Source organism: Salmo salar, chromosome ssa26 (assembly GCF_905237065.1).
Source record: "Salmo salar chromosome ssa26, Ssal_v3.1, whole genome shotgun sequence".
NCBI classification, from domain to species: Eukaryota; Metazoa; Chordata; class Actinopteri; order Salmoniformes; family Salmonidae; genus Salmo; species Salmo salar.
In genome coordinates this window covers 21,996,710-22,010,852 of record NC_059467.1, presented here as the reverse complement: position 1 = coordinate 22,010,852, position 14,143 = coordinate 21,996,710, and the positions used below count along the sequence as shown (strand labels likewise).

The 14,143-nt window shown below is 45.5% G+C and overlaps 1 protein-coding gene across 1 annotated transcript; it reads left to right on the top strand.

The window, feature by feature from the left end:
• Positions 1-637: 637 nt before the first annotated feature.
• Positions 638-12,312, top strand: LOC106587389 (kinesin-like protein kif7). Its single transcript, XM_014175743.2, has 20 exons — positions 638-939; positions 2,853-3,267; positions 3,788-3,988; positions 4,157-4,559; positions 4,687-5,034; positions 5,223-5,415; positions 5,863-6,006; positions 6,389-6,547; positions 6,679-6,827; positions 6,934-7,055; positions 7,168-7,302; positions 7,430-7,638; positions 7,776-7,973; positions 8,235-8,360; positions 9,267-9,443; positions 9,624-9,839; positions 10,058-10,264; positions 10,432-10,630; positions 10,913-11,074; positions 11,423-12,312. Exons 2-20 carry the CDS (start codon positions 2,940-2,942, stop codon positions 11,659-11,661), a joined length of 3,915 nt encoding a protein of 1,304 aa, XP_014031218.2. The 5' UTR covers positions 638-939; positions 2,853-2,939; the 3' UTR covers positions 11,662-12,312.
• Positions 12,313-14,143: the final 1,831 nt, after the last annotated feature.

Below are 14,143 nucleotides of genomic sequence, written 5' to 3'. Positions count from 1 at the left end.
TGAAATCAAAGACTGTGGCATTTGCTGTGTAGTATCAATCATTTATAGTGAACTATAGTGCCTTTCCAAATCATGTCCAATCAATTGAATTTACCACAGGTGGACTCCAATTAAGTTGTAGAAACATCTCAAGGACGATCAATGGAAACAGGAGGCACCTGAGCAAAAGTTCAAGTCTCATAGCAAAGGGTCTGAATACTTATGTAAATAAAGTATCTGTTTTTAATTTTTTATAAATTTGCAAACATTTCTAATAACCTGTTTTTGCTTTATCATTATGGGGTATTTTGTGTAGATTGAGGAACATATTTTATTTAATCCATTTTAGAATAAGGTTGTAATGTAACAAAATGTGGAAGAAGGGAAGCGGTTTGACTACTTCAGATAACATAATATAACCATATGTGGATATTGCAAATAATAATAATAATAATAATAATACAAATAATGAGACTATGATTAACCATGTTTTAATGTTGAAGGATAAACTGCCAAATAACCTACTGCATATTTGCTAGAGTACTCTTATTTCTCTTGTCTTATTCAAATGTAAAAAACCGGAGAAGATTCAGAATCATAGTTTGTTTGATTACAGTCAGAGCGATTTCAATTGAACACGCTCAGCACATTACTTTGGACGGGTTGTGAATAGATACAGTACAGCTACGACCGGAAGTGACTTTTCATAGTACGCTAGTAGAGGATTTTAGCTAACCTTAACCTAATTATCCTAACCTGCTACGAAAAAGTAACTTACGGTCATGGATGTATACTCAAAGATGTGTTCTATCTGTGCTACCACATAGTCCAAACCCTTTGGACGGGCATCTGCTAGTGTCTACTGAATGACATCACTTCATCCAAACATTCCCACACCTTTCCTGCAACTCTCAAGTCTCTCTGCGGGAGGTTAATGGATTGGAAGATGAAAAGTTTTCAGTAAGTGAATACATTGCAATATGTTATTTACGTATTCATTTTACACACTTGTTTTTTCCTGCTTTATGTATGCATAAGAGGTACGGGATAACTAATTTGTGTGTAACAACAACAAAAACGTTGTAGCTAATGTTAGCTGGCTAACTTTTTTGGGCCAAAAACTGCTAGCTAACGATGGCATTCTGTGAAGATATTCAACCAAATTAGCTATTTTGGCAAGTAACGTTACGGTATACGTATGTATTTTGTTGTTCTCGTAAAACAATGTTAGCCAGCTAGTTAGTTAACAAAAAAAGTTACTTTCCTCGCTAGTTAGCCAGCTAGCTACCGAGACTATCATTAGATCTGGTCCATCGCGCGATAACGAATTGGCTGGTCATTTTTTTATTAATTTAACTAGGCAAGTCAGTTAAGAACAAATTCTTATTTACAATGACGGCCTACCAGAAGGCAAAAGGCCTCCTGCTGGACGGGGGCCTGGGATTAAAAATAAATACAATATAAATATAGGACAAAACACACATCACAACAAGAGACAAGAGAGACCGAAGACAACAACATAGCAAGGCAGCAACACATGACAACACAGCATGGTAGCAGCACAAAATATGGTACAAACATTATTGGCTCAAAGGGAAAGAAGGTAGAGACAACAATACATCACACAGAGCAGCCACAACGGTCATCTGCTAACATCTTCAGTCTGAGTGTTATTTTTGGCTGTAAATTACTTTTGTTTAGTGACTGGCATCAATATACCATTGCTGTACCTCAGAGTAAAGATGTTGCCAGAGTGATGGATAACGTTTTCTTATGTGCGCACAGGGTGGCGTACTTTTAGGCGTTTTGGTCCACGCTCATACGTTGGATCGCCACTAGTGAAAGCGCACCCGACGCCAGTGGTCGAAAGTATTTTATTTAGGATAAATGGTACCCTGCACACGCAGAGAAGGGTCAGAGAGAAAGATGCGAAGCGTTCGTATGTATGGGCTAATTTTTACCTGAACTTGTCGCCTGCCTTCCTACCTTTGGGACAGTGACTCCCATTATTAGGGCGGAGACATGAACATCTCATCATTATATACAGATCTCTGGAAAACTTCTCCAGTCTGCACTCTCTGGCACCATTTATACTTTTGGGTCTACTCCACAAATCCTTGATTGGGTTCGTTTATGCAATGGACACGCAATGGACCAGGGCTATGCCATCCTGTGTGTAGCTAAGCTAAAGCTAGCCTGCAGGCTGTGCGAGTTCCAAATCAAAGTTTTTGTTTACTTGGCGGCCAAGACGTCAGACATCTTTTTCATGCTAATTAATGTATACAAATCCCCAAAACAAATTCAGACTGAATGTGCTGTTTAGCAGATGACTAGCCAGTTACAGAAATCCACATCTTGTTTCGCTAGATGCTTATTTTAGTATAACGACATAACAATTCCATCTATGAAGTTCCCATCATAGCATGGACTCATTGGCAATGTCTATATAACGATAGAGCTAGGCAAATATTTAAGCAATAAGGCCCGAGGGGGTGTGGTATATGACCAATATACCACGGCCTGGATACAGCCCTTAGCCATGGTATATTGGCCATATACCACAAACCGTATTGCTATTATAAACTGGTTACCAATGTCATTAGAGCAGTAAAAATAAATGTTTTGTCATACCCGTGGTATATGGTCTGATATACCATGGTTTTCAGCCAATCAGCCTTCAGGGCTCGAACTACCCAGTTTATAATATATTATTTACACAATATATTTGTTGTGCCTCTTTCTATTAGCATTTTCTTTCACACATTTTATTTCTTTCCAACATGGATCACATTGAATGTTAACATATTTTCTGTATGAGGATTATTGATGTGGTTTTCTGTATGAGTTGATTGTGGTTATTTTGGCCTGTGTAGGATGTCCTGTCTAAGATGATTGAACTCACAAACCAGAAACCCTGAAGGGACTCCTGGACCCCTGACAGCTAGCCTAGCCTGTCAGCGATGTCTCCCAAAGTGCCTGGCCATGGCAGGGCGGAGGACATGGCGGTGCAGGTCGCTGTTCGAGTGCGCCCCCTGCTGCCCAAGGAGCTGCTGCACAGCCACGAGAGCTGCATGACGGCTGACCCTGAGCAGCGCAGGGTCACTCTGGGTCACAACCGACACTTCCACTGTGACTTCCTGTTTGAGGAGACCAGCTGCCAGGAGGAGGTGTACGCTGTGTGTGTCCAGCCCCTCATAGAGGCCTTCTTTCAGGGCTTCAACACCACTGTCTTCGCCTATGGACAGACGGGCTCTGGCAAGACATACACTATTGGAGAGGCCAACATTTGTGAGTTTCTGGTTTCTTCCCTGCTACCTGCAATGTTTGGTCATTTAATAATTTTTGTTCTATGGCTTTTGAGTCCGATCAAAGGAGATGTACTTGCTTGTAGTGTAGAGGAGCGGAGAATGGATGCACGTCTTCTGGTGTGTGATATATAAATGCTGATATGCAGAGAGTTCACACCCATCCTGGAAGCCAACTGCACTTCCTACAATTCAGCTGCTACAGCCTGCGGGAACAGTCCATACCAGACAGGCTTGCCATCTGAGCTACTGGTGTGTGAGATGGCAAAGCTGTGTGGGTGGGTTATGGTTATAACACAGAGCGTGTGTGTTTGTGTGAGATGAAGTATGTGTTATATTAGATCAGTTCTGTGGTGCATGTGTGTGTCAGAGGTACGTGTTCCTTCAATGAAAACAGTGCAAAGCTGCAGGCAATGGTTTTATATACGTACATACTTAATTATCCTCAGAGAGGTTACTAGGCTATACCATACAGGGTATATGAACCCAGTGTCTGTGTGTAGCTTCCTTTAGGGATGAGGAGCAGGGCATCGTCCCCAGGGCTGTGGCTGAGGTCTTCAAGCTGCTGGATGAGAATGACCTCATTGACTTCTCTGTCCGAGTGTCTTACCTGGAGGTGTACAAGGAGGACTTCAGGGACCTGCTGGAGGTGGAGACAGCCAGCAAGGACATCCACATCAGAGAGGATGACAAGGGCAACATTGGTATGGATCTTTTTGGTTTGTTTTTCCAACAAATATTTATCACAAACAAGCATCTCTTTGTGTTGTCAGGGATCTTAAATTTCAACATGAGGGTAGGGAGTAGTCAAAGTCATGTGTGTTAGTTATTCATGGCTCTGTCTGTGCTCATGTTTGTGCGCTTCCCTGCAGTGCTGTGCGGGGTGAAGGAGTGTGAGGCGGAGGGGCTGGACGAGGTGCTGAGCCTGCTGGAGTCTGGCAACACAGCCAGACACACAGGTGCCACCCAGATGAACCCCCACTCCAGCCGCTCACACACCATCTTCAGCGTGCATATGGACCAGCGCCGCGGCGGCTCCTGTGCCCATGGTAACCCCACCACGGGCACCGGGCCTCACGTCCTCTCCTCTAAGTTCCACTTTGTGGACCTGGCGGGGTCGGAGAGGATCCTCCGCACAGGGAACACAGGGGAGAGGCTGAAGGAGAGCATCCAGATCAACAGTGGCCTGCTGGCCCTGGGGAATGTCATAGGAGCCCTGGGAGACCCCAAGAGGAGAGGCACCCATATACCATACAGGGACTCCAAAATCACCAGGTATGTATTCCTCTAACATTTGGGGACTCATAAAATGGTGTGCAGGATATATTGTTTTCCTCCTCTTTTTTTTGTGTGCAAGTAATTTCCCCCCGATTGACTTATGACATTTAAAATCTGTATTCAGGATCTTGAAAGATTCTCTGGGAGGAAACGCCAAAACGCTGATGATTGCATGCATTAGCCCCTCCTCTGTGGACTTTGACGAGAGCCTGAACACACTGAACTATGCCAAGCGGGCCCGCAACATCCAGAACCGGGCCACGGTGAACTGCCGAGGAGAGCCGGACCGTGTGGAGGGGCTGGAGCAGCAGATCCGGGCGCTCCGCAGGGCTCTTGAAAACCGTCAGCGCTCAGAGACCCGTATCATTGCCCGCTCGGACCCAGACAAGCGGTCTCGCCCCGGAGAGGGAGAGATCATCACACTGCAAGCCCAGAGTGCCCACTACAGGACCTGCACTGACACTGCATACAGGTGAGATGAAACTGCTTTATTTTTCTTAATAATCATTGGCAATAAGTTCAGTAGTTGACTAGATGTAATATAATCAGTTTCATAAACACAGTGCACTTTATTGTGAGGACAGATGTGTGTGGGTATTGTTTGGCTAATGAGCTCAGGAGTAGTTGTCTGAATATGGAAGTCTGTGTACCCATCCCCAGGTTGCTGTGTGAGCTGCAGGGTGAGGGGGCGCTGACTGTGGAGCAAGGCCTGAGGGTGAAGGACTGGCTGTGTTCTGTGGAGGAAGAACGCAGCGGCCTGACCACTGCCTCAGGACCTGACAGCGGCATCGAGAGCAGCTCCACCGAGGACACCGCCGCTCTGAGGAGGGGGAGGGCTGCCATTAAGAACCAGGTCCATACACACATTAACAATCACTACATCACTCACTACATATTCATAAAGCTCCAATTTATTCAAAGAAAAGGCTTAACAAAATATTTTATCTTATCAACAAGAGGTTCATCCTAGGGCTGGGTAATATATCGTATTTTGAGGTATACCGGTATGGACCCATATACTGCTATGGGCTTTTACAATGCTGTTTATAGCGATATGTTGATACAGTGCTAAGTTAACAGTTCTATAAAGTGGACTACTTCACGGTCAGTTTTTTCCTAGTTTGATTTGTGTTTAAAGCAGTCAGAATGGCAGAAGCCCAGCCCTAGTTCATCCTATCCTAAAAACATTCAAACAACCTGATAGAGTTATGGTGGTAAGGCATCAGTCATCTCACCAAACAATCCAGGAAGTGTTGTTGTGCTCTGTGACTCATAATGTATCTGTCATTGAACCCCACAGGAGGCAGAGAGTGGTGGGGAGGAGTGGGGCCGTCAGAAGGAGGAGAGTGTGGCTCAGCTCCAGGGCCAGGTCCAGCAGCTGGAGAGAGAGAACACAGACTTCCTGGCTGCTCTGGAGGACGCCATGGAGCAGTACAAACAGCAGGTCAGAACTACACAGCATTTTGACTTCTTACTGGTTTTTTAGTGTTCAACATGACAGCACTGTAATTATCAAATATATTTATAAAGCCCTTCTTATATCAGCTGATGTCACAAAGTGCTGTACAGAAACCCAGCCTAAAACCCCAAACAGCAAGCAATGCAGGTGTAGAAGCACGGTGGCTAGGAAAAACTCCCTAGAAAGGCCAGAACATAGGAAGAAACCTAATCATCAAAGAATAAAAGCAAATACATTTTGTCTCATTTCTTAAGTCTGTCCTCACTTGCCTCCTATATTTCAGTACTAGTCTCTGTCGATAATCATTTCCATCTTGAGAGATGATCAACATTGTTCATTGTTTCAATGTTATATTCTCTCCCCCTAGAGTGATAAGCTGCAGGAGCAGCAGGACGTGATAGTGGAGCTGCAGTGCCTGCTCTCGGGGCCAGGTGTACCGGGGCTGGGATTACACCTGACACCACGCCCCCACACCGCCCCCCAGGGCTCCACGCGCCACTCCCACAACGGACTCACCAACAGACAGGTATCTGACTGATCAGCACCTCTTAGTAGTGGAATGAAAACGGGCATGAAGTTCCAGTCTCAACGTTAATCAGTAGTGTGTTCAACAGTGTATGTCGCTGTGTGCTATGAGTGTGACTGTGTTGGCTGTAGGTTGGTCCACTGGAGAGCAGCTCATTTGGTGACCAGATCCAGTGTGGTTATGGTCAATCTTCTCATGACCACGAGGACCTGGGAGGGGGAGAGGTGAAGGACTCTGAGGAGGAGGACACTTACGTCAACATGAGCCATGACAGACGGAAGTATGGAATATCACATCTTTATTTAGAGTGAGATCAGGCAGATTATAGAATGCCCAAGCATCATTGACTGTCTAGGTTATTGATGGCTACTGTATGTATCTCTTAGACACGTGAATCTGACTTGGACTAAGAGAGATATCATGGGTGGATCAGCAGCTGGAGGGAGAGGTCTCCTGTCTCAGCTGCCTGGGCTGCCTGCCTCTGAACAATTCTCCACCAGGCGACCATGTGAGTCCCACAGCAGGACGGGGCCTAATCAAATTCTAAATGAACTAATTCAAAGTTAAGTTATGACTGTGGACGCACTAACGTGTGTTTGTGTCCCCTTCTCTCTGTGCAGCCAACTCCAGTGTAGGGGAGAGCTCAGTGGGGCTGGGGTCAGAGTGGGGCCTGCTACAGGCCCAGCAGAAGATCAGAGAGCTGTCTGTCACCATCCGCATGAAGGAGGAGCTCATCAGAGAACTGGTCAAGACAGGTACATACCTAAGACCATTCCTTCCTGGCTTTCTATATGATGGCAATCACATGCCTGTTTTCTCCCTATAAACAATACGTAATGTACCATGGAGTGGTGGGACAGATGTTATCGTGTGTTACTGTAGGTAAGGACGCCCAGGCTCTGAACAGGCAGTACACCCGTAAGATCTCTGCCCTGGAGGGGGAAGCTGAGCAGGCCAGGCAGGAAGTCCAGGAGGCCCAGAGACAGCTTCAGGATCTGGAGAAACAGGAGAAGGAGACCAGCGGTGTCACTGACAGGACCAGGGCCCAGGAGTGTCGCAGGAAGATAGCTGCAGCACAGAGCAAAGTACAGGTCTGTCTGTCTGAGTCGGACTCCTACACTAATGCATGCTGTACACTCGTAACATCAGTTAGTGTGTCTGCTCATAGTGGATGTTTGTACTTGCCTGTGTCGGTTTGTTCATATATGTGTGTGTGTGTGCGCGTTAGGTCCTGAGCCAGCGTCAGAGGGACACTGCACGGCTGGCCTCACTGTCTGCGCAGAGCGAGCGGCGTGTTTCGGAGCTGGAGCGCAGCGTGCAGGGCATGAGGCAGCAGCAGGAGCAGCTGCAGAGACGTCTGCGACACGAGAGCCAACAGAAACGACGTCTGGAGACAGAGATGCAGCGACGCACGCACAGAGTCAAGGTGCAGCCCTGGAGAATGTAGAATACCTGCTAAGAAACAGAGTGGAGCAGGACAATGCTGTGGTTTTTACAGATTGGTATTTGTCACATCAAAAGTCTCCAGTGATCACATGGCATCAACACATGACTAATTTGCATTCATAGCATATTCCATACACTCCACTGTGGCCTAAATTCTGTGGACAGAATCATAAAATATGATGTATCCCTGAATACTCCTTCTTTCCCTCCATCCCTCCCTCTTTCATCCCGCCCTCCCCAGGAGCTGGAGATAAAGAATGAACAGCAGCAGAAGATCCTGAGGATAAAGACGGAGGAGATTGCTGCCTTCCAGAGACAGAGACGTAGCGGCAGCAACGGCTCTGTCATATCACTGGAGGAACAGCTGGTGGGACATGGGTCTTCTACAATGCTTATGAAGCATTTATATAGCACATATAAACAGTTTAAGTATTTATACACTAGTTATACAATAGGCATAGAATCTCAGAAGCATTTATACAGATGTTACATACAAGCCATGTTCATTCACCTCTATACAGTAGTTCTACACCATTTATAATATAATTCTACAGCCTTTTCACATATTTTATGTGGTTTTACACAGTTTCCTCTATATATGAGCCAAGGACATAAAACAACAAAACACTAGCCTGGCCAGGAGATCAGCTGGCTACATATTTAGACAAAAGGCATGTTTCAACATCCAAAGGCTTTATTTCCATTGTTAAAAGTGAAAGATGAAAAATGCCTCGTATCCCCCAGCAACTATATGCAGCTGAGTTTCCCCTTTGTGCGTCTTATATCTCACACTCATAGTACACATTGAGTGGAGAGAGTGGAGAGTCATTAACTGATGTGCCTGGACAGGCCCAGAGCTCACACTCACACTGGACCAGCGTGATACACAGCCACCATACTGAACTCTGTGTGAAAGCCTGTTTTAGTTGGTCTCTTAGCTTGGGCTTTTTAATGAAGAGAGTAAGAGACCTGGCAGTCTGTGTGATGGAGATAGGTGCGATATAGATCAATACACTGAATGATGGGCAATCAACAACAAAAATTCTCAGCTGCCTGTCAGTTATAGATTTACAATTTTGTGAGGCACAAGTGTTTAATTGTTATTTTCCGAGCTTCCAATGAGCAAAATGGCTTGTCTTGTTATTGAATGTGTGTGCGCCCCTTTGTGGGCAATGTGTGTTACTTCAGAAAAATTGAGTTCCTTTGTACGGTACTACCGTGTTTCATTGTGGATCCAAATGAAGTGTGTCTGCATGTGTTCCTGTGCGAGCAGAAGATTGAGGAGCAGAAGCGCTGGCTGGATGAGGAGATGGAAAGTGTTCTGGAGCAGAGGAAAGGACTGGAGGACCTGGAGGGAGAGCTGACCAAGAGGGAACAGATCCTAGCCAAGAAGGAGGCCCTGCTGCAGGAGCGCAGTGGCCTGGAGACCAAGAGACTCCGCTCCAGTCAGGTACACACATTAAACAGGCCCCACACTCTCAGTGGCCCTACAGGTATAGTGGTTTGCCAAGCTAATTTCACTGTCAATTTAATGATTTACTGTACTTCTATTTGATAAATCATTCATAAATCTAGTACGGCCTAGTAGCGTCTTTCCTTCAACTGTAGTATATCTCTTCTCTCCCCGTAGGCCCTCAGTGAGGACCTGGTGACGCTGTCTGGCCGTATCGAGTCTCTGGAGCGGGAGCTGAGTGACAGGAACGGCCTGCTCCGCAGCAGCAGTGCCCAGGACTCCCAGCAGATCCGCCAGGAGATCAACAACCTGCGCCAGGAGAAGGACACACTGCTCAAACAGAGAGTGGAGCTGGATGACAAACTACGACAGGGTAGTCTGCTCTCACCAGAGGTCAGAGACCCTACAGGCTTACAGAAGCTTCTAACACCGCCCCAACACTTCTCTGTGGATTCTTTCCATACGTAGTATTATTTGTATAGTTTCTGTAGTTTGGCGTGTTAGGTGCTGAGTGTCAATGCTGGCGGTGCCCCTGTAGTTTGGTATATTGTGTGTGTGCTTGTATTTCCCCCCCATTTCAACCCCTGTGGTTCTTTTTGTTCTGTCCCCAGGAGGAGCGGTCTGTGTTCCAGCTGGACGAGGCCATCGAGGCTCTGGACGCGGCTATAGAGTATAAGAACGAGGCCATCACCCAGAGACAGAGGCAGCTGAGGGCCTCTGCCAGCATGCTCTCCCAGTGGGAGATGAACCTCATGGCCAAACTCAGCTACTTGTCTGCCTCAGAGACCCGTGCACTGCTCTGCAAGTACTTTGACAAGGTCTGTCTGTGTGGCCCTCTTCCCTACTGTTGTGGTTTTCACTGTGTCTGCTCAAATACATGGCCGCATAGCCTACGTGTACACAGCAAATCTCCATTATGATTCAAAGCAGCATGGAAAGGGAGTGAGAGAGAAAGATAGGGGATGTAAGTTGTTTGTGTGTGTAGGTGGTGTCGCTGCGGGAGGAGGAGCGTAAGCTGCAGCTGGCCCTGGCAGATCTGGAGATGCGTGGTGAGGAGCAGCTGCAGCTGGTGCAGTGGCTGGAGAACGCTCTGGACCGCACGCAGCTCGACACGGACCGCAGGCTCACACAGCAGCAGAAGGAGCACGAGAGGAGTGTACAGCTACTGCTGCAGCAGTGCCGAGGTGGGCCTCACACAAATAAATACACACACCTGTAGGATTTAGGCAGAACATGTCAGAATATAAACAACATTTTTGTTTTCAACGAAGATCTAGGCACATTTACGCATATCTTTTTTATTTATTTATATATTGTTGATATTTTATCTCCATTCAGTTTGCCCTGTCTATACCCTCCATTCAATCCTCCCACACCCAGTGTGATAAAAGCCACTAGGCCTATTATCTGCAGCGCAGTGTTCCTCAGGTATTGTTGTGGTCCGCCTGATGTTTACTTCCCTACAGAGCAAATGGACGAGGGCCTGGCGGGGAGGCAGAGGCAGTACGAAGGCTGGATCCATAACCTCAGTAAAGAGCTCAACCACTACAAGGCTGCCAACCTGGAACTGAGCAACCGGTTCAGGGAGCTGTGTGGCAACGCCAGCCAACCCATGGAGCAGGGAAAGGGTAATGTATGGCTCATTTTGGATAGGGACATACTATTGTCATTTTTTTCAAAGCGCTCTAGTCAGTGGGTAAAGTACATTAATGTAACATAATGTAGGTAAGATAACAGAAGGTAAGGGTATAAAAAACAATCCAATCTCTGATTTCTGCTAAAAATAATCCTCATCTGCTCAAATACTCAGACATCTGCTCTCTCTCTCAGATAAAAAAGTATATATGTAAAATGCACATCTGTTAGGGAATAATAAGTATTCAGTGTTTGTGACTGAGTATTCCTCCTAGTCTGTCCTGTTCAATGCTGGGCTGTGAGGCATGTGAATATTCATTATTTTATATGTTGTGTTGCAGTTCCGGTCTTTGAGGGCAGAACAGCAGGCAGTGGCAGTGTGGAGAGGCTGAGCCGAGGCCCAGACGACAGCCGTAGGGGAGGACCAGGGGAGCCAGAGAGACCAACCAGGTCCCGGGAGGAAATAAGGAGCTGGTCAACGCCCCTCTCCCTGCCACATGGAGGCGCTCCTCCCTCCCCACTGAGGACCCCTGCGGCATGGAGGAGTTACAGCAGCAGGTGGCCATGGAGACGCCTGTAAAGCGGGTGGTTCAGACCGGTACGGGCCCTTGGAGTGGGACGACATCTCTGCCATTTGCCAAATCACGCAGAGAGTCCCGCCGATCCAGCCTCAATACCGGACCATTGATCTCAAACAGTTCCAGAATTGATGTGAGGAAAAATCCTGTTTAGAAGCACAAGGACCTCATGGTAGAATCAAGTTGAAAAGCAAAAGGACCTTAGGCAGAATTCAGTTTAAATGCCAAAGGACTTAATGGCAGGATCCTGTTTAAAATGCAACAGTATCAAGTTCAATTCAACATGTCAAAATTTACTTTTTTTTAACCTGTTTTCATATTGTTAAAATTATGTATTTGTTTTATAACCTGTAAGTATCTTTTTCATTCATCCATTCTTATTTTTCTATATTTGTGGTTTTATAAATAAATGTTGGAAGAATGCTCTTCATTTTCTACATCAAGCACTTTTCTTTTCCTCCGTGTAATTCATATCCGCTTTTACAATCATAGACGTTGTCATCATCGGTTATATCCTTCACTGTTGCTATTTATCCTTCACTGTTGCTATTTTGTCATCACTACCCATTTCTGTATGTGAAATAAAATACGATTCTTGCTTCTGTAATCCCATACATTTGGACATCAATCAATAAAATGTATTTTGTAAAGCCCTTTTTACTTATGTGCTATACAGATACCCAGCCTAAAACCCCAAAGGGCAAGCAATGCAGAGGCACAGTGGCTAGGGAAAAACTCCCTAGAAGGGCGGAACCGGGCTCCGGGAGGTGGCTAGTCATAGAATTAGAATACTACAATGGGAATGAAACTTATTACGATGGGATAAAAATCAACCATTTTGGTCAGGGAGTTGGTCAACCATGGTATGACTGTGCTGTGATAAAATATTGTGTGAAATAATGAATTTGAAGAATGTAACTGCACTGTATGATTGTTAGTTAGACAGACAGTTCTAGAAGAATGATTCCATACATTTGTCCATTAACTTCCAATATGTCAACATTACATTCAAACAATGCAGTCACTCCACAGCCATACACTGGCTGAAATCAGTTGATGGCAAGTTGTAAATGCAACTTGATATTGTATCATATAATAGCACAGCTTTCCAAGAAAATGGAAATATAGACATTTATGATCTGTTTACATATACATTACCAAACGCTTGTCAAACATCTCATTCTAAAACCATGGGCATTAGTATGGAGTTGGTCCCCCCTTTGCTGCTACAGTAGCCTCCACTCTTCTGGGAAGGCTTTCCACTAGATGTTGGAACATTGCTGCGGGGACTTGCTTCCATTCAGCCACAAGAGCATTAGTGAGGTTGGGCACTGATGTTGGGCGATTAGGCCTGGCTTACAGTCAGCGTTACAATTCATCCATGGTGTTTGATGGGGTTGGTGTCAGGGCTCTGTGCAGGCCAGTCAAGTTCTTCCACACTGATCTCGACAAATCATTTGTGTATGGATCTCGCTTTGTACATGGGGCATTGTCATGCTGAAACAGGAAAGGGCCTTCCCCAAACTGTTGCCACAAAGTTGGAAGCACAGAATCGTCTAGAAAGTCATTGTATGCTGTAGCGTTAAGATTTCCTTTCACTGGAACTAAGGGGCCTAGCCCGAAAAATGAAAAATAGCCCCAGACCATTAGTTCTCCTCCACCAAACTTCTCAGCTGGCACTATGCATTGGGACAGGTAGAGTTCTCATGGCATCCGCCAAATCCAGATTTGTCTGTGTTCTTTTGCCCATCTTAATATTTTCTTTTTATTGGCCAGTCTGAGATATGGCTTTTTCTTTGAAACTCTGCCTAGAAGGTCAGCATCCCGGAGTCGCCTCTTCACGGTTGACGTTGAGACTGGTGTTTTGCGGGTACTATTTAATGAAGCTGCCAGTTGAGGACTTGTGAGGCGTCTTTTTCTCAAACTAGACACTCTGATGTACTTGTCCTCTTGTTCAGTTGTGCACCGGGGCCTCCCACTCCTCTTTCTATTCTGGTTAGAGCCAGTTTGCGCTGTTCTGTGAAGGGAGTAGTACACAGCGTTGTACGAGATCTTCAGTTTCTTGGCATTTTCTCACATGGAATAGCCTTCATTTCTCAGAACTAGAATAGACTGATGAGTTTCAGAAGAAAGGTCTTTGTTTCTGGACATTTTGATCCTGTAATCGAACCCACAAATGCTGATGCTCCAGATACTCAACGAGTTTAAAGGTCAGTTTTATTGCTTCTTTAATCAAGACAACATTTTCCAGCTGTACTAACAATTTCAAAAGGGTTTTCTAATGATCAATTAGCCTTTTAAAATGATAAACTTGGATTAGCTAACACAACATGCCATTGGAGCACAGGAGTGAAGGTTGCTGATAATGGGCCTCTGTATGCCTATGTTGATATTCCATTAAAAATAAGCTGTTTCCAGCTACAATAGTCTACACTGTATTTCTGATCAATTTGATGTTATTTTAATGGACAAAAAAAATGCTTT